The 24,376-nt window shown below is 40.8% G+C and overlaps 1 protein-coding gene across 1 annotated transcript in view; it reads right to left on the bottom strand.

The window, feature by feature from the left end:
• The window catches only part of RPH3AL (rabphilin 3A like (without C2 domains)), a 186,771-nt gene that overhangs the window by 86,025 nt on the left and 76,370 nt on the right, over window positions 1-24,376 (bottom strand). The window contains exon 2 of the mRNA XM_089664526.1: window positions 5,050-5,132. Within this exon, the coding sequence (XP_089520652.1) occupies window positions 5,050-5,126 (77 nt within the window). The 5' untranslated portion in view covers window positions 5,127-5,132. The remainder of the gene's footprint in view (window positions 1-5,049; window positions 5,133-24,376) is intronic.

Raw genomic sequence — 24,376 nt, 5'->3', positions numbered from 1 at the left:
TAGAAGAGGTTTTCTTCTGATGACTCTTCCATGAAGACCATATTTGTACAAGTATCTCTTTATAGTGGAATAGTGTACCACAACTCCAGTGTCTGCCAGATCTTTCTGGAGGGATCGTGCAGTCAAACGTGGGTTTTGAATTGTTTTTCTCACAATCCTGCGAGCTGTTCTGTCTGATATTTTTCTTGGTCTTCCAGATCTTGCTTTAACTTCCACTGTTCCTGATGACTGCCATTTCTTAATTACATTCTGAACAGAGGATATTGACATCTGAAAACGCTTTGCTGGCTACAAAAAGTGTTTACAAGCTGTGATACTTGCCAAAGGGGGCAGTACAAGATATGAACTCTGCAGGGTGCCCAAACTTTTGCAGACGCCTTTTTTTGTTTTCTGTTATTTTGAAAGTGTAAATGATGGAAATAAAATCTAACTTTTGTTGACATATTATAAGAATGTCTAATCTGTAATTTGATGCCTTTGGAGATTTTTCCATCTTTCCTTGGCTTCTTTATGCACATTAATACAAATTTTTAGCTGGGGTGCCCAAACTTTCGATCCCCACTGTATTAGCTCAATTCGCTGGACCTACAAATTCAAAGGAGCTTCAGAGAACGAAAAACGAGAAGAAAAAAAAATGCACACATGTAATTGGGGGTGGGGGTGGGGCAGGAGAAAAGGAAAAGGAAAGAAGAGAGTGTGCACCAGCCAATTTCCTAAATTTTGTTAACTTGCAAGAACCATTCTCTAATTGTTGGGATAATCTGTGAGTGCCAGTGGGTTGGTATACACATTCTAGCCTCATTTACCATGTGCATAGCAAGGGATTGGAAGTATAACCTCCTTGGGAGAGTAGAATGGTGCAATAGATATTGAGACGCGGTTTTGACTTAAGTTTTACCAGAACAGAGCACAGTGACAGATCTTGCACTTAAATTGAAAATTGATGTCCTTGTGCATGTATAGTATATTTTCAAATCTTCACTGAACCCTTACTCAGAAGGTCAGTATAACCAAAACTGCACTACTGAAGTCACAGGAAAAATTTAAAGCCCAGCTGAACCTTCAATTTAAGGCAGCTAAATACATTCTAGGTACACCAAACCAAAAGGGTCTTCGATGTCTTACAGTTCCTTTTCCTTCAAAAGCAGCCACAGTTGAAGTAAAAAAGCCTGTCCCCCGAGGTCCATCATCCACCTTAGCCTTTAGGAAGTCAGACCTCGAGCTCTACAATCAGCTAAACTCATGCTCACTATGAATGGTAAGCTCTAGCTCTGACTCAGCAAGTGTTTTGTGAGTTATGGACCGTAGATTGTACACACCTTGAGGGTTAGGGACTGATGTGAATTTACAATATATATATGTAAAGCGCTGTGTAAATTGACAGCACTATATAAGTACCTGAAATAAATAAAATAAATGTTTTGTCCTTGCTACACATTTTCCTGTATGAAACTCGACATGCAGCTAAACCCTCCTATTCTGCAGTAAGCCAGACAGAATGTAATCTTGAAGCAAAACAGATAAGAAGTACATACAATCAATTTAAGAAACATTCAAACACAATGAAACGACTTGCAGTAGATGGCAACAAGTCCATGCTCACCAGCAGTGCTGCCTGTAGGGGATGTAGGTTTAGTCCACAACATGTGCTCCAATGGCTGGTACCTTCTCTCTCAGTTTCTAACATGTATCCTGAGCTCCAAGGATGCATCTATTTCTCTCAGAATGATTTTATTAACTCTTCGCTCTTAACTAAACAGTCTCTAGTTTAAGTAAAATAGTAAATTTTTTGCGGGTACTGGACTTTCCTGCTGGAGGCAGGTCAGCAAGAGATTCCTGCTTCCCACAGAGAGCATGGCCCCTACTCTGTAGCATGCTGCAGGACACATGCTTTCTACTTAAGATGTTATTTTCTAAAGAAAACAGACTGTAAGGGTGCTCCTCGAGTGTATTTAACCACTTTCCAGCCGCCCGATAGCAGAAGTACTGCTACAGGGCAGTAGGGCTGTGCAGGGCAGTAGGGCTGTGCAAGTCATGTAAATATATATGCCTTTGCATTTCCGGGTAGGAGGCGCACACGCCGCTATTGGCTGCTGGACATATCAATCACCGGGTCCCAGCTGGCAATACTTGGCCAGGGCTCAGTGATTGTCCGCAGAGCAGACAAGGGAAAAGACCTGTGTGTAAACAACACAGGTCTCACTCCTGTCAGCAAGTACATGCTGCTTTGTATTTCTCTGCACAGCAAAGCAGCATGTCTCCATAGTAAAAAACTCCAAGCACACAGTTAACCCTTTGATCATCCCAGATGTTAACCCCTTCCTGCCCAGTGTCATTTGTACAGTTCCAGTGCTGTTTATTAGCACTGATCACTGTATTAGTGTTACTGGGGATGTCAGTGGCAGTTAGTCAGTTCCCACCCAGTGTCAGAATGCCCGCCGCAGTCCCGCTATAAGTCGCTGATTGCTGCCATTACTAATATAAAAAAAATAAAAACAAAAATTCCAGTATATATACCATTTGTAGGTGCTATAACTTTCACATAAACCAATTATTATACACTTATTGGGATTTTTTTTTAGCAGACATGTAGCAGAATACATTTTGGCCTAAATTTATGAAGAAATTTGATTTTTAAATTTTTTACTGGATATGTTTTATAGCAAAAAGTCAGAAATATTGTTTCTCAAAATTGTCGGTCTTTTCATGTTTATATCGCAAAAAAATAAAAAATGCAGAAATGATCAAATACCACCAAAAAGAAATCTCTATTTGTGGGGAAAAAGAACATAAATTTAATTTATGTACAGCGTTGAATGCGGAAATGTCAGTTAAAGTAACGCAGTGCCGTATTGCAAAAAATGGCCTGGTCAGTAAGGGGTGTAAATCCTCTGGAGGGTAAGTGGTAAAAGCTTAATCAGGCTTTAAATGGGGTTTCCTTTATATCTTACACTAACACCTTTGCGTATTCCTACAGCCACTTGAGGCACACATTTTTATTCTTCCTGGTCCCAAGATATGTTACAATGCTTGTAGTTGCGACCTTGAATGAAATGGATCATGTGATCTCTCATGCGGATTTCTACCTGTTGCATGACACTGCCAATAGCAGAAATCAAGAATACGACTGCACATAACTCATTGCAAACAACAGAAAGTATATCTGCTGTTCTCAACATAGATGCAATGTGAAACCTAAATGTGTGAGTGCTTTATGAAGGAAACAAGTCATATAATTTACAGTAATTTCTCAGTAAATAGATTAACAATAATATTGTTCATTCACACAATCTGGATGTTGTCCAGGCAATAATCACTGAACATTGTACTATGTAACAGAAAATCTTTTGATCCCTGGCCAAACAGCAAAACAATCAATTGAAATACATACTGTATACATGCCAAGTAATGCATATACTCTTGCAAGACACTTACCCCTGCTGTACCATATCCCCCCTCTCTATACTATGGCTGTAAACACAAGAAGGGAAAGGAGACTTCAATTCTGCCGCTCTCTATATTCTCTTTGAATAACGAATGACCATCACCTTACTTCTCATGCCTACCCTCAACTCTCCCTGTCAACGTTCATCTCTTCTCCTGCAGCCAACAGCTTATAGAACGGGGAATTCTGCTGTAAGTCTAAATTCAACTTTCAGCTCAAGAGTGTGGCAGCTTTCAGGTAACTTAAAAAAAAATAAAAATTGAATAAGGGTGTATAATATTTTTAGTGGTGCACTGAAATAAAACTTCTGGTGCCGAAACCAAAAAATTCAAAATGCACTTGGCCAAAAAGCGCAGTTTTTAAAAATAATATATTTTTTGGAAAAAGATACACTTAGATTAAACAAAAAAAAAAAAAAAAAAATAATATACACCCCAATTTTTTTGTAAAATATGAAAGAGGATGTTACGGCGAGTAAGTAGATACCTAACATGTCACACTTTATAATTGTGCGCGCTCCTGGAATGATGTGAAACTGTGGTACTTAAAAATTTCCATGAGTGAGGTTTTAAACATTTCTACAGGTTAGCATGGTAAAGTTACAGAGGAGGTCTGGTGCGAGAATTATTGCTCTTGCTCTGATGTTAATGGTGATACCTCAAGTGTGTGGTTTGAACACCATTTACATATGTGGGCATAGCCTACGTATGCATTCCTCACTACGTGCGAGCACAGGGGGACTTTTTTTTATTATTGTTTTTTTTTTTGCACTGTCCCTTTAAAAAAAAATTTAAATCACTTTTATTCTTATCACAATAAATGCATGCATCCCATGTGATAGAAATAATTATTGACAGGTCCTCTTTATGGAGAGATATGAGGTCAATAGGACCCCACATCTCTCCTCTGCAATGTATAGCATTGAATAAAGAAAAAGCAGTGATCTAGTGCTTAAAAAAAAAATAAAAAATGGCCGGAGCTCGAAGTGACATCGCTCCGGTCCTCCAAGGGCATAGAGATGAGTGGAGGCCATCTTTCCTTCACTCATCTCTATGCCTAGCACCGGGATCATTCAATGGTTTCTCAGGCTGAGAACTACCGAGCGGCGGCCAGTGGCAGCAGTGGCAGGCAACGGTTAGGGGAGGGTTTATTTGGCACCTGTATCGGTTCTTTTTTTCATTTCGGCCAACGGCCGAAAATGGGTATTTTTGGCAGAAACGTTTTGGTCACCGAAATTTCGGTGCATCCCTAATATTTTTTTTGCATGAAGCTGTTATTTTGTTCTACCAACTCAAGGTAATTTATCTGCATTCTGGAGCTTTGATAATTTGGAGTAGCACATCATTACCTATTATATGTGAGCATATACGGTTATACTGTTAACATGACAAATGAGGCTAAAGTGCTGTGTTTTTTATGCCCAGTAAATGTATGTGAATTAATGTATCAAAAATAAAGACATCCCTTACAGACCACTAAACTAGAACCAACAACACAGCCTAGACACCAATTTCCTTGTGCCCAGGATACATATAGGAAGGACACTGAAAGAACTAGTGTGTGACGTCCATAGGAGGGAACATTTATGCTTTCTGTAGACTTACTTTGCTCGAAGAGCTAGCTGTCTGTCATTAGGGCACACCCATTGATCAGTTCCATTGCCAAAAATGGTATCTGTCATGATGATCTGCAAGTGCAAACAAAAAAGATATGCATTAACAAAAAATAAATGAAACCTCTTTAAAACACATCTAGGAAAAAAAAAGGTCAGGGCGGGCTTCATATCTCTCTAGCTTGTTAGAATACTTTACGTCATTTGATGGCAACTTGTTCAATTTACTTCTATTTAGCATCTACTGCAAACATTATTTTACCATTGCTTAGAAAGACCAATATTTAACATCTTGTTGAAAATATATTGCTGCACTTGTACATAGTGCAAATAACTACAGAATATACAACGAATGATCAGCAATCAGAATGTATAACTACATTGAAATTTGCATGTTCTTCATGTGTCTGAAAATATTTTGACTGGGAGTTCTAGTTTCCTATGATAAACGTATTGGTTAACTAGCATCTGACTAAATTTCCTACTCTACCAATACAATAAAAACAGTTTCCTGATGCCCCATTGACACAGGAAGGGCTCAAAAGCAGAACTCCATCAAAGTTTTTTTTTAATTTTATAAAGAATGAAAAAGGGAATAGAAACACAGTGCCTAGGTTTCTTTTGCTAATATCAGATATGCCTTTTGCCTCATAAAAGTTTATGGTGACTTGTGAGAGATGCTGTTTGTGATTTGGCGGGGAAGGAGGAGCCAGCTGATTGATTCCGTGCTGAGTGCTGCTGTATGCTGACACAGACTGCTGGACTGAGCTAGATGAGGCCTGCACTGTTGGCTGCTCTGGGGCTAGTTTGAATCGCCATCCAGCAATCCAAGTTGCTGATAACCGGGCCTGCTACAGTAGCAAGGGAGGCGCCCTGCTGCTATTGTGCCCACCACCTTTCCTGCCAGAGAGAAAAAGTACGTCAAAGGGGGGCCCCATCGAACTTCTTGGCTAGTCGCTGAAAGAAATCTCAACAGAGAGCAGGGAGAAAGTCACAGAACCACAGTTAAGCTGGAATTTTTACATTGTTTAAATTGTTCACTTACAAGAAGCTTGTGTTTCTCAAACTGCTATATACAGCTGTTCTAGCGTTCTAATGAACTAGGTCCATTTGGTCAATCCCCCCTGTTCTTTTCAGTCAACTGCTGAAATTGTATCTTAAAGATTCCGTATACCTTTCAGCCTGACCTATTGGGTGAGGGATTACAACCACTCACACCATAGCCATACCTCATTCACACGCTCACGCACACACACACACCCCAACATCTTCAAGGGCCCCAATGTAGCTAGCAGAAGATTAATGCTAAGGACTGTATTCAGATCACTTTAGCCTGAGGGCAGATCTGTATTTGTAAGAGCTCCCAAGTGACCTAGTCCATATCCAGGTTTGTTAGTACTTTGTGACGTGCTGCAGCTTCTTTTATTAGGAGAACTATAGTTTACACTGCTGGGGGTCACAACACATGCTAGGAATTAAAATATCTGCAAGGAACTCTGCGATTCTGGTTGTGTCCTAATTACTATGCTTTATGTTGTATGGCTTTAACTTGCCAATGTATTTTGCGATTTTCTGGTGTGTGTGTGTGTGGGGTGTACCGCCCCTTAAGTGAGAGGGAAAGGGTGTTGAAGAGACACCTAGGAGCAGGCGAAGAAGAGCCAGGGAGGAGAACTGTTAGGAGGGTAGGGAAAAGAACTTTGCCATGGGGGACATCAGCCTGGTCCTGAAAGCTAGGAGGAGGTGAAGGGGATATACCATAAGCTCTCAGACTATAACTGGAGCAACTGTGTAGTGAATCAAGAGACCGGTTGGTGATCAAGCTACTTTTGCCATATAGGTAGGAATTTATCAAATCTATCCTTCAGGATCGTGGCAAGTTTTTCATTATTAAAAAAGTCTCGTATTCTAGATTTAACCTCTTCAAAACAAAGGGTAGGGGATTTCCATGCATGAGCTATGGTTTGCTTCATTGCCATAAAAATGAAAGTGTTCAAGGTGCAAGACCACTGCGGCACATTTCCTATTGGTCTGTGGAGAAGTTCTTCCCAAGGGTTTCTCCAGACGTTGACTCTGATCCACAGGTGACCCGTCACTGGACAGGACCACTATATGTGAAACATTTCTCCATCAACCTCACAGCCCTGAAAGCAAGAAGACTTAATTAGGAACATATTTAGCAATGTGTGTTGGTGTGAAGTACCATCAAATACTTTTTTTTTTGTTGTTTTCAGCCTACAAACTGAAAAATCTAACAGATTCCTCCATTCTACAGAGCATAGATGGACAAATCTCCTACTGTGGCTATTGTATTTCGACAGCCGGCCCACGCCAGCTGTCAAAATACCCAAATGGTGCCTGCACTTGATAGGATGCAGGTGCTGTTCAGCCAACAATTTTCTGCCCACATCTTCAATTTTTCAATCAAGTAATGTCAGGTGGGTGGAGGCCAACAGGGCCACCCAATGAGTGAATTTTGGATTGCTCATCAGGAATTATTAGTTTTGCTCTGGCATCTATGTAGATGCCTAATATGTATAGTACAATAGTTGTTTTCATACATTTGTGTTTGTGGTGGATGGGAAGTTTTTTTTTATTTAAGGGATTTATACTCATTTTGTTAAACTTTATTTTTTAAAAAGTATTACCTTAATTTTTGCCATCGTATAGGAGCAGAGAGCAGCTAGGTGCCATCATCTAGAGGTCTCAAAGAAGCTATATCAGCCAGCAGTCAGTTTAAAGAGCTGTGCTCCCACGGACAAAGGATTTATGAGAAGTAGAGATATGAGCTGGGAACAACAGAAGACATCCGGATGGCTGCACTCCAATATGATCCACTTTATTGTATAAACCTTGACATATACATCAAGCTGTCACGGACACAGTGGGGTATAAAAAGGTTAACACGCTTTGCGCTATTTGCACTTCATAATAATCTACTGGGACTAGATTGCAAGTTGAAACTTTTATACAACTGTTATTAATTAACATGCATTGTATATGTCAATGTGTATACACTAAAGTGAATCATATTAGAGTGTGGCTGTCTGGATGTCTTCTGTTGTTCCCAGTGCAGTCTGCAAGCTGGGTCGGTACCCAATTGGAAGATGTGTGGGGTGTGTTCTATGAGTGGACCTACTTGGAGCAGCATTCTCTTGTTAGACATATGAGCTATCATTGGTATCACTGTGGTCATGAGCAGGGACGGACTGACCATCCGGGCACTCGGGTGCTGCTCGAGGGCCCGGGGTCAGTAGGGGGCCCTATAAGATGCCCCTGGTACCTTTCATAGGCTTTTTTGGATGTGGTTTGAGTGTGGGCGAGGACACAGGGGCCCTATGATCCCCTATTGCCAGGGGGCCCCATGAGTTGTCAGTCCGCCCCTGGTCATGAGTGAAAGCTAAATTCCAGCAAAATCTTTTTTAATTGTGCATACAGCATGAAAACATTACTTTTGTTGTGCCTATAGTGTTGTTTGACCCTACTGTGGTGAACCCCACCCACACGCTTTCTGTCCATAGGTCACCAAGGCAAAAAATAAGACTGGGTGAATCGGGACAAAAAGACAGTGAAGTAAATACACAAGAATTAACAACAACGGTCAAAAAGTCATTATTACGCCCCATACAAATTACTACTCTCTCGTAAGAATTTTAGTAGACATTCTAGTCTTCTGCACAGTCTTTATTACCACTTATTTTCACAATTTCCATCTTTATGTATATACAGTATCCAATAACAATAGAAACCATTCAGCATCCTTTTATATCCTGAATAGAACACACACCTTAAAGCTGAAGGTTCCCCTTTATGTCCTCCTCCCCTCTACCACATTTGGCACATCATTTTTGGGGGAAACCGGGTACCTATCAAAACTAGCTTTAAGAGTTTTCTATTCAGGATATAAAAGGATGCTCACCTAGGTGATCCAAGGGGATGTTCACCCTCCCTCTTTGCCCACAGCCTTCTGGGACACATCACAGGTTCCAAAAGCATGCAGGCCCATTCACAAAGCACAGCATGGCCCACACCTGTGCAGTGGGAAGCCAGCTATGAAGCCGAAAGGAGTCACACATTAAACATGCCGACACCAGGGACCCAAAGACCAGCAATGGTAAGCATCCTTTTATTAAAAGTCTACAGCTTCAGTATTTGTAGCTACTAATTCTTACTAGGGTGAAGATCCTTTTTATGTTTGCATACAGTTTGTGTCCACCATAGACAAGAGAAACCTGCTGCCCTTATGCATGTTCTGTATATCACAGAACCTTCTTGTGAATAGACCACTATATATTTTTATTGTTCTGGTATCAAAACTCAATACAAATCTATGCCTGACTAGAGAGTCAGACAAAACTGATAAACCCATAAATCCTTGAAATGTCATGAGTCTGAACTTAAAAGGTTACAAGTAAATCAAAATACCAGATTACTAAAGGGTATCATTTATTACAAAAGAATAATTGCATTAGGAGGACTGCCACTATTTAGAAGCATTCCCTTAAACAAGATTAATTGCTTTTACGGAATAATCCTGGAGACAAAAGGTTTCCAAGTGACAAAGCCAGAGTAACAATCTTATTGTGGTCAGAAAAGTTTGTGTCACATTCTTTTGTGAAGCAGTATACAATAAATGTCTGTCATGTATAAAATACACCACAAGAGCAGAAGTCTATAAATTGATACAATGGTAACACTGAAACACCACAATAATCAATAGCGTATCCTTAGATTCTACTTTTAGATTTTGTTTGTGCATTTAGGCTTGCCATACACTATACAATTTTCTTGAGAATTTTGCTTTAGATTTACTAAAAATCATATAATATGAGGTCAAACCTAAACAGCACTTTCAATTGTATCCAATTAGGCAAGCCCTTGCACTACATAGTTGAAGGTAAATCTAAAGGAAATTGGACAGAGATTGAACAGAAAATTGTAAGAAATGTGTATAGTGTATGGCCAGCCTTAGCTACACTTAATGCATCCTACATGTACAAACAAAATTGTAACATTGCAGTTTACACATTGTTAGAGGTTTTCACAAAATTATGACAGTCTTTACAGAGAAAAATTGCAACACAAAAGAAAGTTGCTGGTGAACTTGTCTGAGTCCATTCTTTAATAAGAACTCCAGCAGCCAGCCAATCCTTTTTCATTTTGGATTAGAACGGGTAAGTTTAGAATTTTTAATCAGGTTTTTATTTGTGTTTCCCCAGTAGAGGGCTGATCTTCACCATGTGTCTTCGTTACTACTGACCGCAAGGTAGAAAGTGAAAAGAAATCCAATTTTTTTTTTTTTTTTACATCTGTGTGGGGGCCACTGTGTATCTCCAAACTCACATGGTCTGCATTTGGAGAAACACACCCATACCCACACAGTTGTCAGACTAGGGTAGCATCTGTGCAGCCACTGCATCCCAATTGATATGAAGAGGGCAACACCTGTGTATCCCATGCAGACAAGGCTTTTTGGCCCTCAAAGTATGCCTGTGTGAATGAGACCTTATTGGCAATAGCATCAACTCCAAATCTGGCATTGCACCCTGCAAGGGTACTGCTGGATCACTGGAAGCCTGCTGGGAAATTGGCATTTACAGAATTAAAATGATCAATGACAGCCTATACATTTCTCTTAGCACAGCTAAATTTAGGTATTATTTTCTATGTAACTATGCATATCTCATACCTGACTGTTCCCTGGAGAAGCTGTAGTAGTTGCCACTTATAGTAGTTGCAGAGGTCTTCCAGGTCCAGTGCCAGGTGGTTACCCTTCTGCATAGTAACCACAAGGGGTTGCTCGCTTGGCACTGTCCCCATTTATGCTCCATTCACACCAGGACATTTCAAATCATGGTTGGAATTGCCCCAATTCTGCCTGTGATTTGAAAATGTGCTATGAATCTGCACATTCACATGTTCAGGTACCATTCATTTCAATGCCCAAAAATGATTCCCAAACTGTTTTTGGGCATCGCACATCCTGCAATTTTGTTTGTGCGATCATGTTTGTCATGCAGTAAAACGCGATCATGGCAAGAACACCACACATTTTCAGGTTCCATTGAAATGAATGACATTTGAACATGCAAATGCGCAATTCCACCAGTGATTTGAAATGCTCTAGTTTAAATGGAACCTTCGAGAACAACTTGGGGTTGATTTACCAGAACTGGAGAGTGCAAAATCTGATACAGCTGTGCACAGTAGCCAATCAGCTTCTAACTTCAGCTTTGGCAATAAAATCTGGAAGCAGAATGGTTTCTATGCAGAGCTGCACCAGATTTTACACTCTCCAGTTTTAATAAATTAACCCCCTTGTATTTTTTTTTTGGGAATGAATACAAGCCCTTTTCTGATTGGACAAGGTGGATATCATGATGCAGCCCCAACACTCAACCTTATCCAATCAGAAAATGCATAGTTTTCATTGACAAAAATACAAGGCTTTCTCTGAATGGTGGCAGTCTCAAGAAGGCAACTCTCTGTGGTTACTATGCAAAGGGACACTGGACCTGCTGCTATCATTGTAGTAGCGAAGACTAGTACAGTGATTTGCAGCTTCTCCAGAGATTGGTCAGGTATGATATATATAGTTTGGCCTTCCCCTGTGTGGCTGTGATTTGATAAAGGAGGCCACGCCTCCAAAACATGCTGTCATAGCAACCCCCTCTAGGTCCCCCACCCTCTCCTGTCACAGCATTGATGGAGGAATTCTCTGGTGCGCGTCGCCAGCTGCACCGGCCGCATGTGCAGTAGACCAGGCCCGCCAGCAGTTCTACCGTGGTGGGCTGTATGCATTAGGAGCCCATGCTGACTCCCTAGGAGACTACTGGGAATCCCACCTTTTGAGATCTTGCAGCGGCCACCCAGGAGTGAATGTGGACTCCTGTCATGTACCTCAATTTCATCCTCCTTTGTGAGTGTATCTATTGAGTACTCATTTTATTGCTTTTATTAAACTGGATTACACTAGGGCGGAGGTGTGCGCTCTTCCTTTCTCTGTTTTTGGATGAGATATGAATACTAACCTTGGCCCAAGCTGGAACAATGTAACTATACAAAAAAAAATATATACCTAAACTTCATCTTTAAATATGAAATGAAATTATCTTCCAAAATATCACTTAACCCTAAACTAGAGTCCTCTCACCAGGCATCATGGAGATTTGTGAAGCATATAAGCTAAAATATGCAGCATACGGTAGTTATATCCTAAGCTGCCACACAAGAATCTCTTCTTGCCTAGAAAAATAATTAGTGAGCATCAGATAAGTAATGCAACAAAATAATAAAGTAAATAATAATAAAGTACTATTAAGCCGTCGCCATATTTTAGCTTAGCCGAGCACAATAAAATAAACATTCCCCAGTAGGCTATTTGTTCAAATTCCTACTTGTAGTATACAAATGTCAATACTTCTGGCTCCTGCTCTTTCAGTGCTGTTTTCCTGAGCTTCCAGTTTTCAAATAAAAAGAGTTAACAGTGGACAATGCGGTCTCGGAGGAGTGTGGCTCAACATCCTAGGCTACTGGGCTGTAGGTTTCCATTTATGTACACAGTGTAGGGAGACAAATCTAGGTTCTGCATGCGAGGGTGACACCATAGAGCACTGCAAGGGAATGAAGCCACCCTGAAAAAGGAAACCTTGGGCAGTCATCACGGCACCAGCCTAAACTGGAACATAGCCATGGATTCAAACATAAAGAAGCTGCATACTCAGTAGGTGATTAAATCAGCTACTGAAAGTGCTTATAAAAACAGAATTTAATATCACTTTAAGCCCAACTCCAGACAAAACATTTTTCTTTTGTTTTGACAGCTGTACACTCTGTTAAAATGGAACTTCAGCCAAACTGATGTTTATTACTTTTTTTTCTACTTGGGGGTGGGGGCTAAAGGGAATTGGTAAAAAAAAAAAATGCTGGATTTGTGCTTTAAGAAATTAAGGAAATGCCGGAGAGTATGGGAATTGGCAAATTGCACATTTTTAATTTCTGGATTAGGAGAACATAGCTAATTGCTATATTAATTAGCAAATATACAAGTATGAACAAACAAACCAGATTGTTTTCTGTTGCTATAGGTCAGGGTTATCCAACCTTTTGACTTTCCTGAGCCACTTTAGAAGAAGAGGAATTGTCCTGGGGCTCGAATAAAATACACTAACAATAAGGATAGCAGAAAACGTTGGGCACATCACTAATTAATCACTGATATAGCCAATGTACCAGAGTAATAAAACTTCATTTTTTTGTAATATTTTTATAATTAAAGTAAAAGGGAAACATAAAACTAGTGCAACATTTGACACTGTTATTGGTAAACTAACACATCAATATCTGGTTGGATGGATGTAGTAGCAATTCTCAAGGTGCTCATGAGATACTTTGTTTCTAATGTTGCCTTTCGTGTGCTTCATCCTTGAAACATGTTGCTCACAAATATAGGTGCTGCTGAAAACGGATGACATGAATAAGGTGTGAATTTGAAGAGTGGGATAATTTTCTTTAGGAAGATAAAAGATAAAAGTCCATAAAAGAGACACTGTCCATTTCTACTTCATCCCTTAATGTCTAAGTGCAAACCCACTCCAAAAATATCTTTTTTTACCTAAAACACACTGACACCAATTTTTTTTTTTTTAAATCCTGACCTTTGACCCTGACCTTTTGACCTTGAACCAAACACTAACCCTGGCACTGAACTAGATCAAACCTTGATCTAGGTATTTTTTCTTTAATTTTTATTTTGTAATATTTATTTTTTTACAGTAGGTAGAGTGATACAATGTATCTCTCTCCTCCATTCATAGAGCGAGGAAAAAAAAGCAAGAGGGCCGGCTGTACAGTGACTGATCAGTGTGATAGCCAATCAGAGGCTATCATAGCGATCATGTGACCCGGAATCGGGAGTCCCAGGTCCCGATCGTTAGAACCGGACCTCGTGCTCTCAGTGACACCCCAGTCTATGTGCTGGGAGCGTGCTGCGCAATGCGCTCCCAGCATAAAGACAGGTACGCAAATATGCGGCCCCACGGAAAAAAGTCCAGTTCTGTGAGGCCGCATATTTGTGTTACGTTGGCGTCAAGGGGTTGAGCTACACTAAATTACTTTTTACACATTTAATGAATGGATGAATGTCATTCCAAAATTGTCTTTTGCTTTGAACATTCGATTTTAAAATGAATTTAATTTCTGAATGAGAACCACATACACTTGCCGAAAATTCCTTTGATAGAGAAAAGTTTTCCTTCCTGCCCCTTCAAATTTTTCAGTCACTGCTGTTGAAAACAAACATCAATTTGACCCCACTAATGGTTAGAAAATCAAATGAATATTCTTGAAACAAATATTCTCGGAAGAAAACCTACATGTGTATGGCCAGGTTAACTTTTCGGCTGAAATCTTTTCGATTTCGAACGACTTTTTGAATTGTGTGGAATCCATTTCGAATTTGGTTGAACCAATTTTGAATGTGAATGGCTTTTCGAATTTGGTTGAAATGTTTTCAAATTGAATACAAAATTACCAAAACCGAAAACAAATGGAACAAATTTACCAAATCCAACTACACGAAATTTGTATGATTTTGAATTGAAACGAATTTGTTCATTTTACACGAAATTTGTATGATTTTGAATTGAAACAAAATGTTTTCATTTTGCACATGTCTAATGGTGACCGAGATAGTAAAGCTTCTCAGGGAGCAGGAACGAAAATAAATTTGTACATCTAAAGGCTGCATGATTCTTCAGCATTAACACAGAGTGATAAATTGATAAAATGGTTTTCATCAAGGTGATCTCTTTTATGCAATTATATAAAAACACACACACTAAAATGTTATTGCATTCTATTTAAACTGAATTACTGGTTTTCACTATGTAGCTGTAGCTCACGTATTACATTATTCTCCCTGTATTTTCTGCAGACATATCAGCTCTTTTCTAGATTACAATGTCGGCAATCCCTAAAACACAAAAGCAAGCTTTATAAAGGCTACAATGCCAGCAATGTAATGGAATGAACGGTACACCCCTTTATAAGAAGAGCTATAACTATAATCATTAGATATCACGACATAGACTTTGATTCAGTAAGGATGGTAATATAGGATTTTGCTTATTTTGAGGTTTTATTTGGTTACCTTGGTGCATAGCGGCTGATATTCTTTTATGTGCGCTCACATACACCTATTGTACATTAAGTAAGGATGGGTTCTGTAGGACCTAAAACAATTTTCTAAACAGTTTTTGCATTTTTGGGAGGCTTTGAGTATTCAAAAAAAAAAAAAAAAAAAAAAAAGCATTGGGAATGGAGGCAGAGTCCAGCATTAGGCTCCTTGCACATGAGGCCATCTAGTAACAGTGCACCTCGGCATTTTAGTGCGCCCAGGCTGTGGCTGGATATACATGATCACTGTACTGAGTGGCACCAGCATTTAGGGCCCAATGTGTTGAGGAACAAATGCCTGGAATGCAGGTCTTCTGCTTTCTGGGCATTCATCTGGGCACACCAAAATGGGGAGGGATGCACTGAAGCTAGGCGGGCCCTGGGTTCAATGTGCCAAACTGAACACTCTTTAGAACAATGGTTGCTATTAAAATGTAGATGATTTTTCTTTGATGTCATAAACATTTCCTCCAACCTTAGATTGTACGCCCCTTGAGGGTTAGGGATTAATGTGAATGTACAATATATATGTAAAGCGCTGCCTAAATTGATGGCGCTATACAAGTACCTGAAATAAATAAATGTGGAATCCATGCTTCAAGAATATTAATTTGGGAAAGTAACACCATCTTTAGTCATATGGATAAAGTACATTATAGGCATTTGTATTACCTGTTAGCGTTTCAATCTTTCATATAAATCCCCATCTTTTCTTCTGGTATTACATAAATAAATACATACAGTACACAAAAAAAACTGTGTGGACAGGAGCTCTCTCATGCATCCCACAGCTCTTAGGCCCCATTCACATTTTGCGTAGCAGGAACACACGTTCCTGCTTACGATTTTTTTTCTCTGGAATGACTGCACCACAAAAAGCAGACCCCCCCCCCCAGGCAGAGTGAGCCTGACACCGACCAACAACAAACCCCCCCCCCCATGTAGAGAGCCTGACAGTGACCAACAACACCCCTGCCCCCGCCCGAGAGAGCCTTCCACTAACACCCACCACCTTCCCCAGCAACAGAGAGGAAGACACTCACCTTCATGGACATCCCTGGGAACAAGAGTTGGACTCTGCATACACCAATAAGCAGCCTCTTTTGGGTCCCACTTGGTCCTTATGCCACATATATCCCTTCTTCCTGGGGGGGTCCTGCCCCCCTGAAAAATGCTGCCCTAGGCAAATGCCTTGTTTGCCTTATGGTAAATACACCCCTGGTCCTACGTACATCTGTTGTGGCAAAGAAGCTCAGAGCCCATATTTTGGCCCTCAACCAGGTGTGTTTTTACATGCTCTTTTTGCAACAATTCTTGTGCAACAAACATGGCAAATGTACAATACAAACTCACACGCTCCTGCATTAAAAATGGCTGCGTGTATAAGTGGGTTCTGCAGCGACCGTCGGCTAGAACCGAACAGAATCAGCAAGGGATATTATCACCACCACACCGAGGATCACCAATATGGGTCCAAAAGTTTTAATGAACGATCACATCGTTACAAGCAAGGCAACATTTCGGAGTCTCGCAGGACCCCTTCATCAAGCATGTGACCCTGATGAAGGGGTCCTGCGAGACTCCGAAATGTTGCCTTGCTGTAACGATGTGATCGTTCATTAAAACTTTTGGACCCATATTAGTGATCCTCGCTGTGCTGGTGACATTTTCCCTTACAAACATGGCAAAATCACACTATGTTTGGGGGGGCCATTAAGGATAAATGGCAGCCAAATGCATGCAGCCTGTTTGGCCGGGATTTCAGCATGATTTGAAATCGGGGCACAATCGTGCCAATTCTGCTCCCCATTCCAAATAGCTCAGTGTGAATGGGGCCCTAGTATGCTGCCACAGAAACATACCTTCCAACTGTCCCTCATTTGGAACAAAACCCCTCTGTCCCTCTTTCTTCCACATTTGTCCCTCTTTTTGGCTTGAACGGAGAATCTCTATAAAATATTATTGTATTATTTAATAATCAGAAGTGCTTTACTTTGTTATTTTCAAAAAATAAAAGTAGTGACTGGAAAGTAAAAGGGGTAAAGCAATAATTTTTTGCACATTAATACTCATGGTTAGTGTTACTGGAGGTATACTTTGTGAAATGGGAAAGATGGACACATTATAGCACAATGTTCAGAGGTATACAACAGGATATGTACAACAGGCAAGGCAGGGCTACTAGATCATTTGCTTTTCACTGCAGTTTGATGGCATGGTCTTCTCACAGGACAAAAGCTGAGTAGGGAATGAAGTAATGAGTGTGGAATCATCAAAAGGGAAAGTTCTATTAATAAACCATTGTTAAAAAAAAATGGAATACACCATTAGTGGACAAAATAACGAGGATAAAAAAAAACACCTGCTCTCACACGGTTTAAAATCATTACAGCTCCTTTTTCAATATCCTCTGATAAAACAAACCCTTCAACAACAAAGCTAACTGCACTGTTTGACACAGAGATAGTCAGTGTCTGTATGTGAAATACCATCATGAAAATAAGGCTCAAAAGTACTCTAAATCTGAAAGTGCTATCAGAAATATCCGGTACAGTAAAACAACAACAACAAAGGAAAAATTCCAAGCTCATTTACCAGCCAGCCTGCAACAAACCAAACTGTCTTGTCTAACAGCTCACATTAAAACCAAGGGGTTTAGTATGCACACATTTGCAAATATATGTGTAAACTGCAGGGTCACTTCACGGCACCCTAGTGTACTGTAATCCTAACTCTAAATTTTTAGAGCCTCCAAAAGTGGAGCACATATATAATAATGGATAGATTAAGGGCAGGTATGCCTGGAGGGAGCCCACACCTCCTTAAAAAGGTACACCGAGAATTGTCCTGTCTAATAGGTCATATTAAAACCAGTTTGCACACATTTGCTAATATATGCGTAAGCTGCAGGGCCACTTCACAACATGCTAGTGTCCTCTGCAGCTTACGCATATATTTGCAAATGTGTGCAAACTAAACCCCTGGTTTTAATGTGACCTGCTAGACAGGACAATTCAGTTTGTGCAGGCTGGCTGGTAAGTGAACTGGGAATTTGTCTTGGTTGATGCGTGACATGCGTCGCCCTTCCATGTGCTCCTTGATGCAAAGGCCAGTTATAAATTGGGGTGGCTGCCATTTGTTTGCACTGTTGGTTAATTGGGGAGGAGACGCATTGGACACCTTCGCTGCCATTGTGCTATTGCTGGGTGCAGGGGTGCACTGCCCCTGTACTTTAAAGGAAGGGTGGGCTCCCTCCAGGTATAACTGCCCTTTATCTATCCATTATTATATATGTGCTCCAATTTTGGAGATTTTCAAAATTTATATAGTTAGGACTGCAGTACACTAGGGAGCCGTGAAGTTGCCCTGCAGCTTACACATAAATTTGCAAATGTGTGCAAACTAAAACCCTGTTTTTAACATGAATTGTTAGACAGGACCGTTTGGTTTATTGCAGGCTGGCTGTTAAGCAAGTTGGGAATTTTTCCTTTGTTGTTGTTTGACATGCGTCACCCTTCGCTTCTTGCTGCAGAGGCCAGTTATTGATTGGGGTGGTTGCCATTTGCTTGTACAGTAAATTACCCCAAAACTGCCCTTTTTGAAAATATTATAGTTTGCTCTCAACGTGGCACTCAATCAAAAAGTGATACTCTACTATGTTATAGGGAAAATCTAAAAGATAACGGTGATTAAGCAGCAATCTGAACATGTACTTTCAGTCTGGAATTCCTCCTATAAAAAAAATCTGTACGCTCTTGTGTATGGAAGTGTACCTTGACCAGCAATGGGCAAACTACGGCCCGCGGGCCGTTTACGGCCCGGCGGACCTTTTAATCCGGCCCGAGGAGCTAGGCTCCCGCTAGGCTCCTCTCACAGTCCGCCCTGAAGACCGGTGTAGCATGAAAATCTGTCTCCTATGAGGATCTGTCCCCCTCGACGTATCTGCACATGTGCCGGAGATCGCCGATCGGCTGCTAATGCCTGAAACTGGCACATGCGCAGATACGTCGAGGGGGACAGATCCTCAGAGGAGACAGATTAGCTACACCAGATGCTACATGCTACACCAAAACGGCGCGGGAACACGCGAGAGGAACGCGCGGAGCAAAGGTAAGTGAATTGACACAGGGGGGACTTGGGGACTTAATATGGGGGATGAATTAATATGGGGAATGAATTACTATATGGGGGATGAATTACTATATGGGGGATGAATTACTATATGGGGGATGAATTACTATATGGGGGATGAATTACTATGCTTACTATGGGGGAATATTACTATACTAACTATGGATGACACATACACATCATTCATCTACTCTTGGTCCGGCCCCCGGGTCCAATATATGAACCCATTGCGGCCCTCAAGTCAAAAAGTTTGCCCACCCCTGACCTAGACACTTCTAAGGGTACAGTATCATAGCAGTATATCTGTGTAGCACCCTCTAGGTAACTAGGCTTTGTTGTTTTTATTAGATAGAGACTGGGTAGCAGCCTGGGGTGAGGCAGAAATTCATCCCAGGACAGGCTGGGAGGCTCTACAGGTCAGGGCTGGTGGAGCGATCCCACCTTTCCAGAAACTTGGAAAACTTTCTGAAAGAGGAGCAGATGAGGCCCAGATATGCATGTTTGAAGGACCTTAGCCAATCCCGACGCAAGAGGCTGGGCATGGGGACCAAGGACAACCCTTAAATTTGGCAGAGCCTGAGCAGCAGGAGAGTCAGGTGGAAGATGGATTGAGAGGAAGGCTGGAGTGTGGAGCCTGGGAGGGGGCCCAAGGGAAGAGAGCATATCTACAGGCTGGTTGCTGGACAGGTGGATCTCCACTGCCCAAAGTCTCCTAGGGAGGACATCCTGAGCAGCAGGGAAGGAGTCAGCCCAGTAAAGGCCTGAAAGAAGCTACTAACCCATCACCCTGACAGGACAGTGTGAGCACTCCTACACACCCTTGGCCAGATAAAGGGAGAAGGAGGTTAGGCGCAAGACCCAAACTAGTTCTCATCCAGGACTACATAACTGGCAGATCTTGGAATCCCTTGCCCAAAGATACCCTCAGTGCAGCTGGGTGAAAAGGAGGAATTCATCTGGGGTCTGAGGAGGTACACCAAGGGGGCTTCAGTGCTCCTTAACAGAGACAGTTACTATTTTCAGATCCATATTTTTGTACAGATTATATCCCCCTGATGAAGTCACATGACCCGGTGATGCAACGTGTAGGGGAGGGGCTCTGACGTCACGACGTTGTCTCGGATAAGCAAGGCGAGTATAGCAGACACTGCAGGCTATGCTCTCACTATCCCAGCTCATTGCAAATTACACAAATGTGAGTGGTATATTTATCAGCAATAAATTACAATTTTTAAAAAGGATAAGGCACCATGGTTTCTGTTTTCTCTTATGATACCCATCTGTGATACATCGGAGAGAGGCTAGTACAGGAGGAAGGAGACCCCTGGAGGGGAAAAGGGAGATATCCATCCATCCATTTCCTTTACACAGCAGATCTATTGATTGCAGAGACCCCAGGTGGAATAATACTAAACTACAACTATCCATTTGTCATTGGGAGAAATCTCACACAGGAGGAATATGGTCTCATCAGTCCTATAGGGACAAAAAGCGAGTTTTGCCTATAAACTTAGGCAAAACAGAAGGTGAGCCCATACTAAGATCACACTGCACTTGGATTTTGGGAGTGGTATTCCACATTTGAAATTTGAATTGGAAGAGGACTTTATATGTATTTGTATATTGATTTTGGTTCACTGTTATTGATTTCAGATCTCACAAAGGATAATCAGCACAATAATTTGATTTATTTAGGGTGTTATATGTATTATACATTAGACTTCTGATTTATATAGAATTTATAATTTTTAAACTATTTTATAAGATATTTAAGATAATCTGTATGGGAGCGCGGCACTATTAATATGTTTTAATTTTCACAAACACTATTTAATGAGTTGGTGTGAGTGCCAGCGAACTACAGGTGTGTTTATTTATGCAATTAATTTGACTATCACAGGCACCATTCACCATAGTAGCTCACAAGTATATATTATATTATATTGTTCCTAAGCAGTTTGTCCTCAAGTTTACAGTTCCATGTGGATCCCATATACCACTATACCCCATCAAAGTTTTAAACCCCTTAATGAAAACAACCAAAAACCAGCTTAAGGACTGTTTACTGACTCTGAATGTGCAAGTATAGAAAAATACATGTTGTCTGGCCATGCATAGTTTAGGAGGACCAAAAACAAATCCAGCAGCCATAAACAGGGTAGTGCTACGTCTGTACTGTGAGATCTAAGGTACTGTACCTCTGACTGCAACTCTCGGGATATTTGAAGTTAGATTTGGTGATCTCTCTGTGTGCTGCTCACAGTTCTCCTTGCTTGGAGGCTCTGATATGAGGAAGCAAAGCCCTGCCTCTACCAAGATGGTCACTTCCACACAGTGACAATGCAGAGTAAGGTGTCCCAAGTCACTAATGGGAAAAAGATAAGCTGCAGGGAGACACAATAACTACTGGTGACTACTTCTTTGCTTTCTGTCTCCTTTTTTCAGGCACATCTCCTATAGTTCAGCTTCTCTTTAATGTGAACCTGTGCTTTGTCAACACAAGGCAACAAGGTCCTCCTCACATACTCACAATTCCTTTGCTTCTCTGCCACACGGTTTAATTACCAGGAGACATGCTCAAGTTGTAGATTATACTGAAATAGAAACCTTTCTGGGGTGACAGCACAGATACTTGGCAATCAGCAGAGTGCTGCCACATGGGGTCACATAATGTTCCTTCATACCCCAAAATACTGGGTATTTTCTTTGTACTGTAGCAGATCACATTGGGGAAAAAGAAAGGTGAGAGGAGGATTAATGCAAACATGTTGCTTTTCCTACATGAGTAAACCTAATTAAAACAATCCTAAAGCATAACCCTACATGGGCCTACAAGTCTATTCATCCAAACTGTTGTTAATTTTAACTGCAGCTGAAAAACATGCACCTAAAAATGTGACGCATTGGGGTTTATTTACTAAAAGCAAACAGGCTATTCAATTTGCAATTGAATTTTCCCCAGAATAGTGAATGTGGTGCAATTTCACTTTGCAAAGAATATCCAATCACAAAAAACTGCATTTTGGCTTGTGAATGATTGGATAATGGAAAACAGCAGAGCTACACTAAGCTTTGGGGATAATTCCTTTGCAAAGGAATGTACACTTCACATAGCAATTTTACGCTTCCTAAACCATTTTAAAATGCCATTAATCAGGTCTATTAACATTGCTGTAAACATATAAAGGATTTTCAGGGCCCTGCAAATACTAACATTAGTGATTTTAGGATTTAGGATTAGCTAAAAAAAAAAATAAAAATAAATGAAAAGTTCAAAGTCTATATGGGGTTTCAAGTATCTGCTAGTATATCTTAATTTCCAAAAGACATGTTAATAGAAGAGCACCTTGTACCATTTGGACATCCTGTCTATTGTGAAAAGGAGGTTATGACTAATTATCAGGTGCTTCTGTTGTCAAGGTGCCTGTGCTTACGTATTACACTCTATTTTCATGTATCTCTTTTCCTGATCACAGTGTCTGCAATCACTGCAACACAAGAGCTAGCTTTATAATGTTGACAATGCCTAATCACATGATTTTATTTGAAGAAACGCTGTGTCCACTTTTAAGAATAATATATAGCTATAATTATATTACATAGCAAAGTCTTTGATCAAGGAATAAAGAAAAATATTAAAGCTCAATTTTGGGGAACATTAAAATCCTCCCATGTGGTGGAGATTATGTCTACGGGACAAGAACTTTGACTTTCCTGATGTGCCGCTCCCACAAGCTCCCTCCACACTGCTAGACCAGTTCCTGCAGACTCTTTTCCCCTGCTCTCTGGTATCAAGTGCAATGCAGAGCCCATAACTCTGCATTGGACATGAGAACATTGAGGGACACAGTTCACCCCCGGAGTAGATGAGAGTGCCGACTCGGGTAATTTCTAGTCCTCTAGACCTAAACAAACATTTAACCCTTGCACTGTGGGTGCCGCACCATTGCAAGGGATCATTTATACTTTCCCCAGAGACAAACTTTAGTCAAATACAAAAATAAGTAACCTTACATAATATAAAATGTTTTATGAATTCCTGGCTAAGGCCTCATTCACGTTGGCATTCTATAGTGTATGCCCATGCGAGGACCAGGTTTGCTCGCATGGGGATGCACAGATGTTTTGTGTATCTGCGTACAGGCATATATCTGTGTCAGTCGATTTGGGATGCAGTGGCTGCACAGTGACAGCTGCTGCTACCAATTTGACAGGCATATGGGTCAGATTGGGCACACTGTCTGCATTTTGGGGCCATGCACCTGCACTCACATGGCTGTCAAACTGTGAGCAGCAGCAATGTATGTGCAGCTACTGTGCCCCATTTGACATGAATTGGAATACCTGCACAGAACACCTGAAAATCCCCATGCTAGCAATCAATCTCTTTCTCTCCTTCTTTCTTTCTTGTCATCAGGGGGTTTGTGGGCAAATAAAGGCCTCTGATTATTCACTTTTTAGTTAGAAAGAGAGATCAAGGATAGACAGATAGATTTTTTTTTTGTGAAAGGCTGCAATCCCTGTCTTGTTAGCTGCTGAGCACATCTATTAAACAACAGAGTCTAGGTGACCCTTTATCTACATGTTCATGGCCTCTAAAGCAACCATAAGCTCATAGCCTCAGAGAACGCAACCGCTGTAAAGCTTACCGAGCTAGCGAGCTGCAAGCAGTTCTGTTCAGCCATAACCCTTAAGTCAGGTAAGTGAAAGGGTTGAAGTTAATTGAGAAGAAAGGGGTGGGTGGAGGGAAACAAGAGGACTTCAAATTTGCAATTGTCTTATTGTTTGTGTACTGTGACTTTATATAATTTTTAAAGTTAAGGAGCTCCAAACAGTTTTGAAGCCATCACTTGCCTTGCAAACCTAAGACCGGGTTCACATTAATGCGGTGCGGGACACCGCAGCTAATTCACACATGAATCACACCACATTCCTGTGCAAATTACAAGAGATGTCTGTGTGGTGTGATCTGAGCCATACATTTTGCATGGCTTAATTCGTATTGCATCCACACC

This window comes from Staurois parvus, unplaced genomic scaffold, assembly GCF_062004578.1.
Source record: "Staurois parvus isolate SC_StPar_1 unplaced genomic scaffold, SC_StPar_1.0 ptg001932l, whole genome shotgun sequence".
Taxonomy (NCBI): domain Eukaryota; kingdom Metazoa; phylum Chordata; class Amphibia; order Anura; family Ranidae; genus Staurois; species Staurois parvus.
The sequence above is the reverse complement of the archived record's forward strand: the minus strand, read 5'-3'. Positions and strand labels throughout refer to the sequence as shown.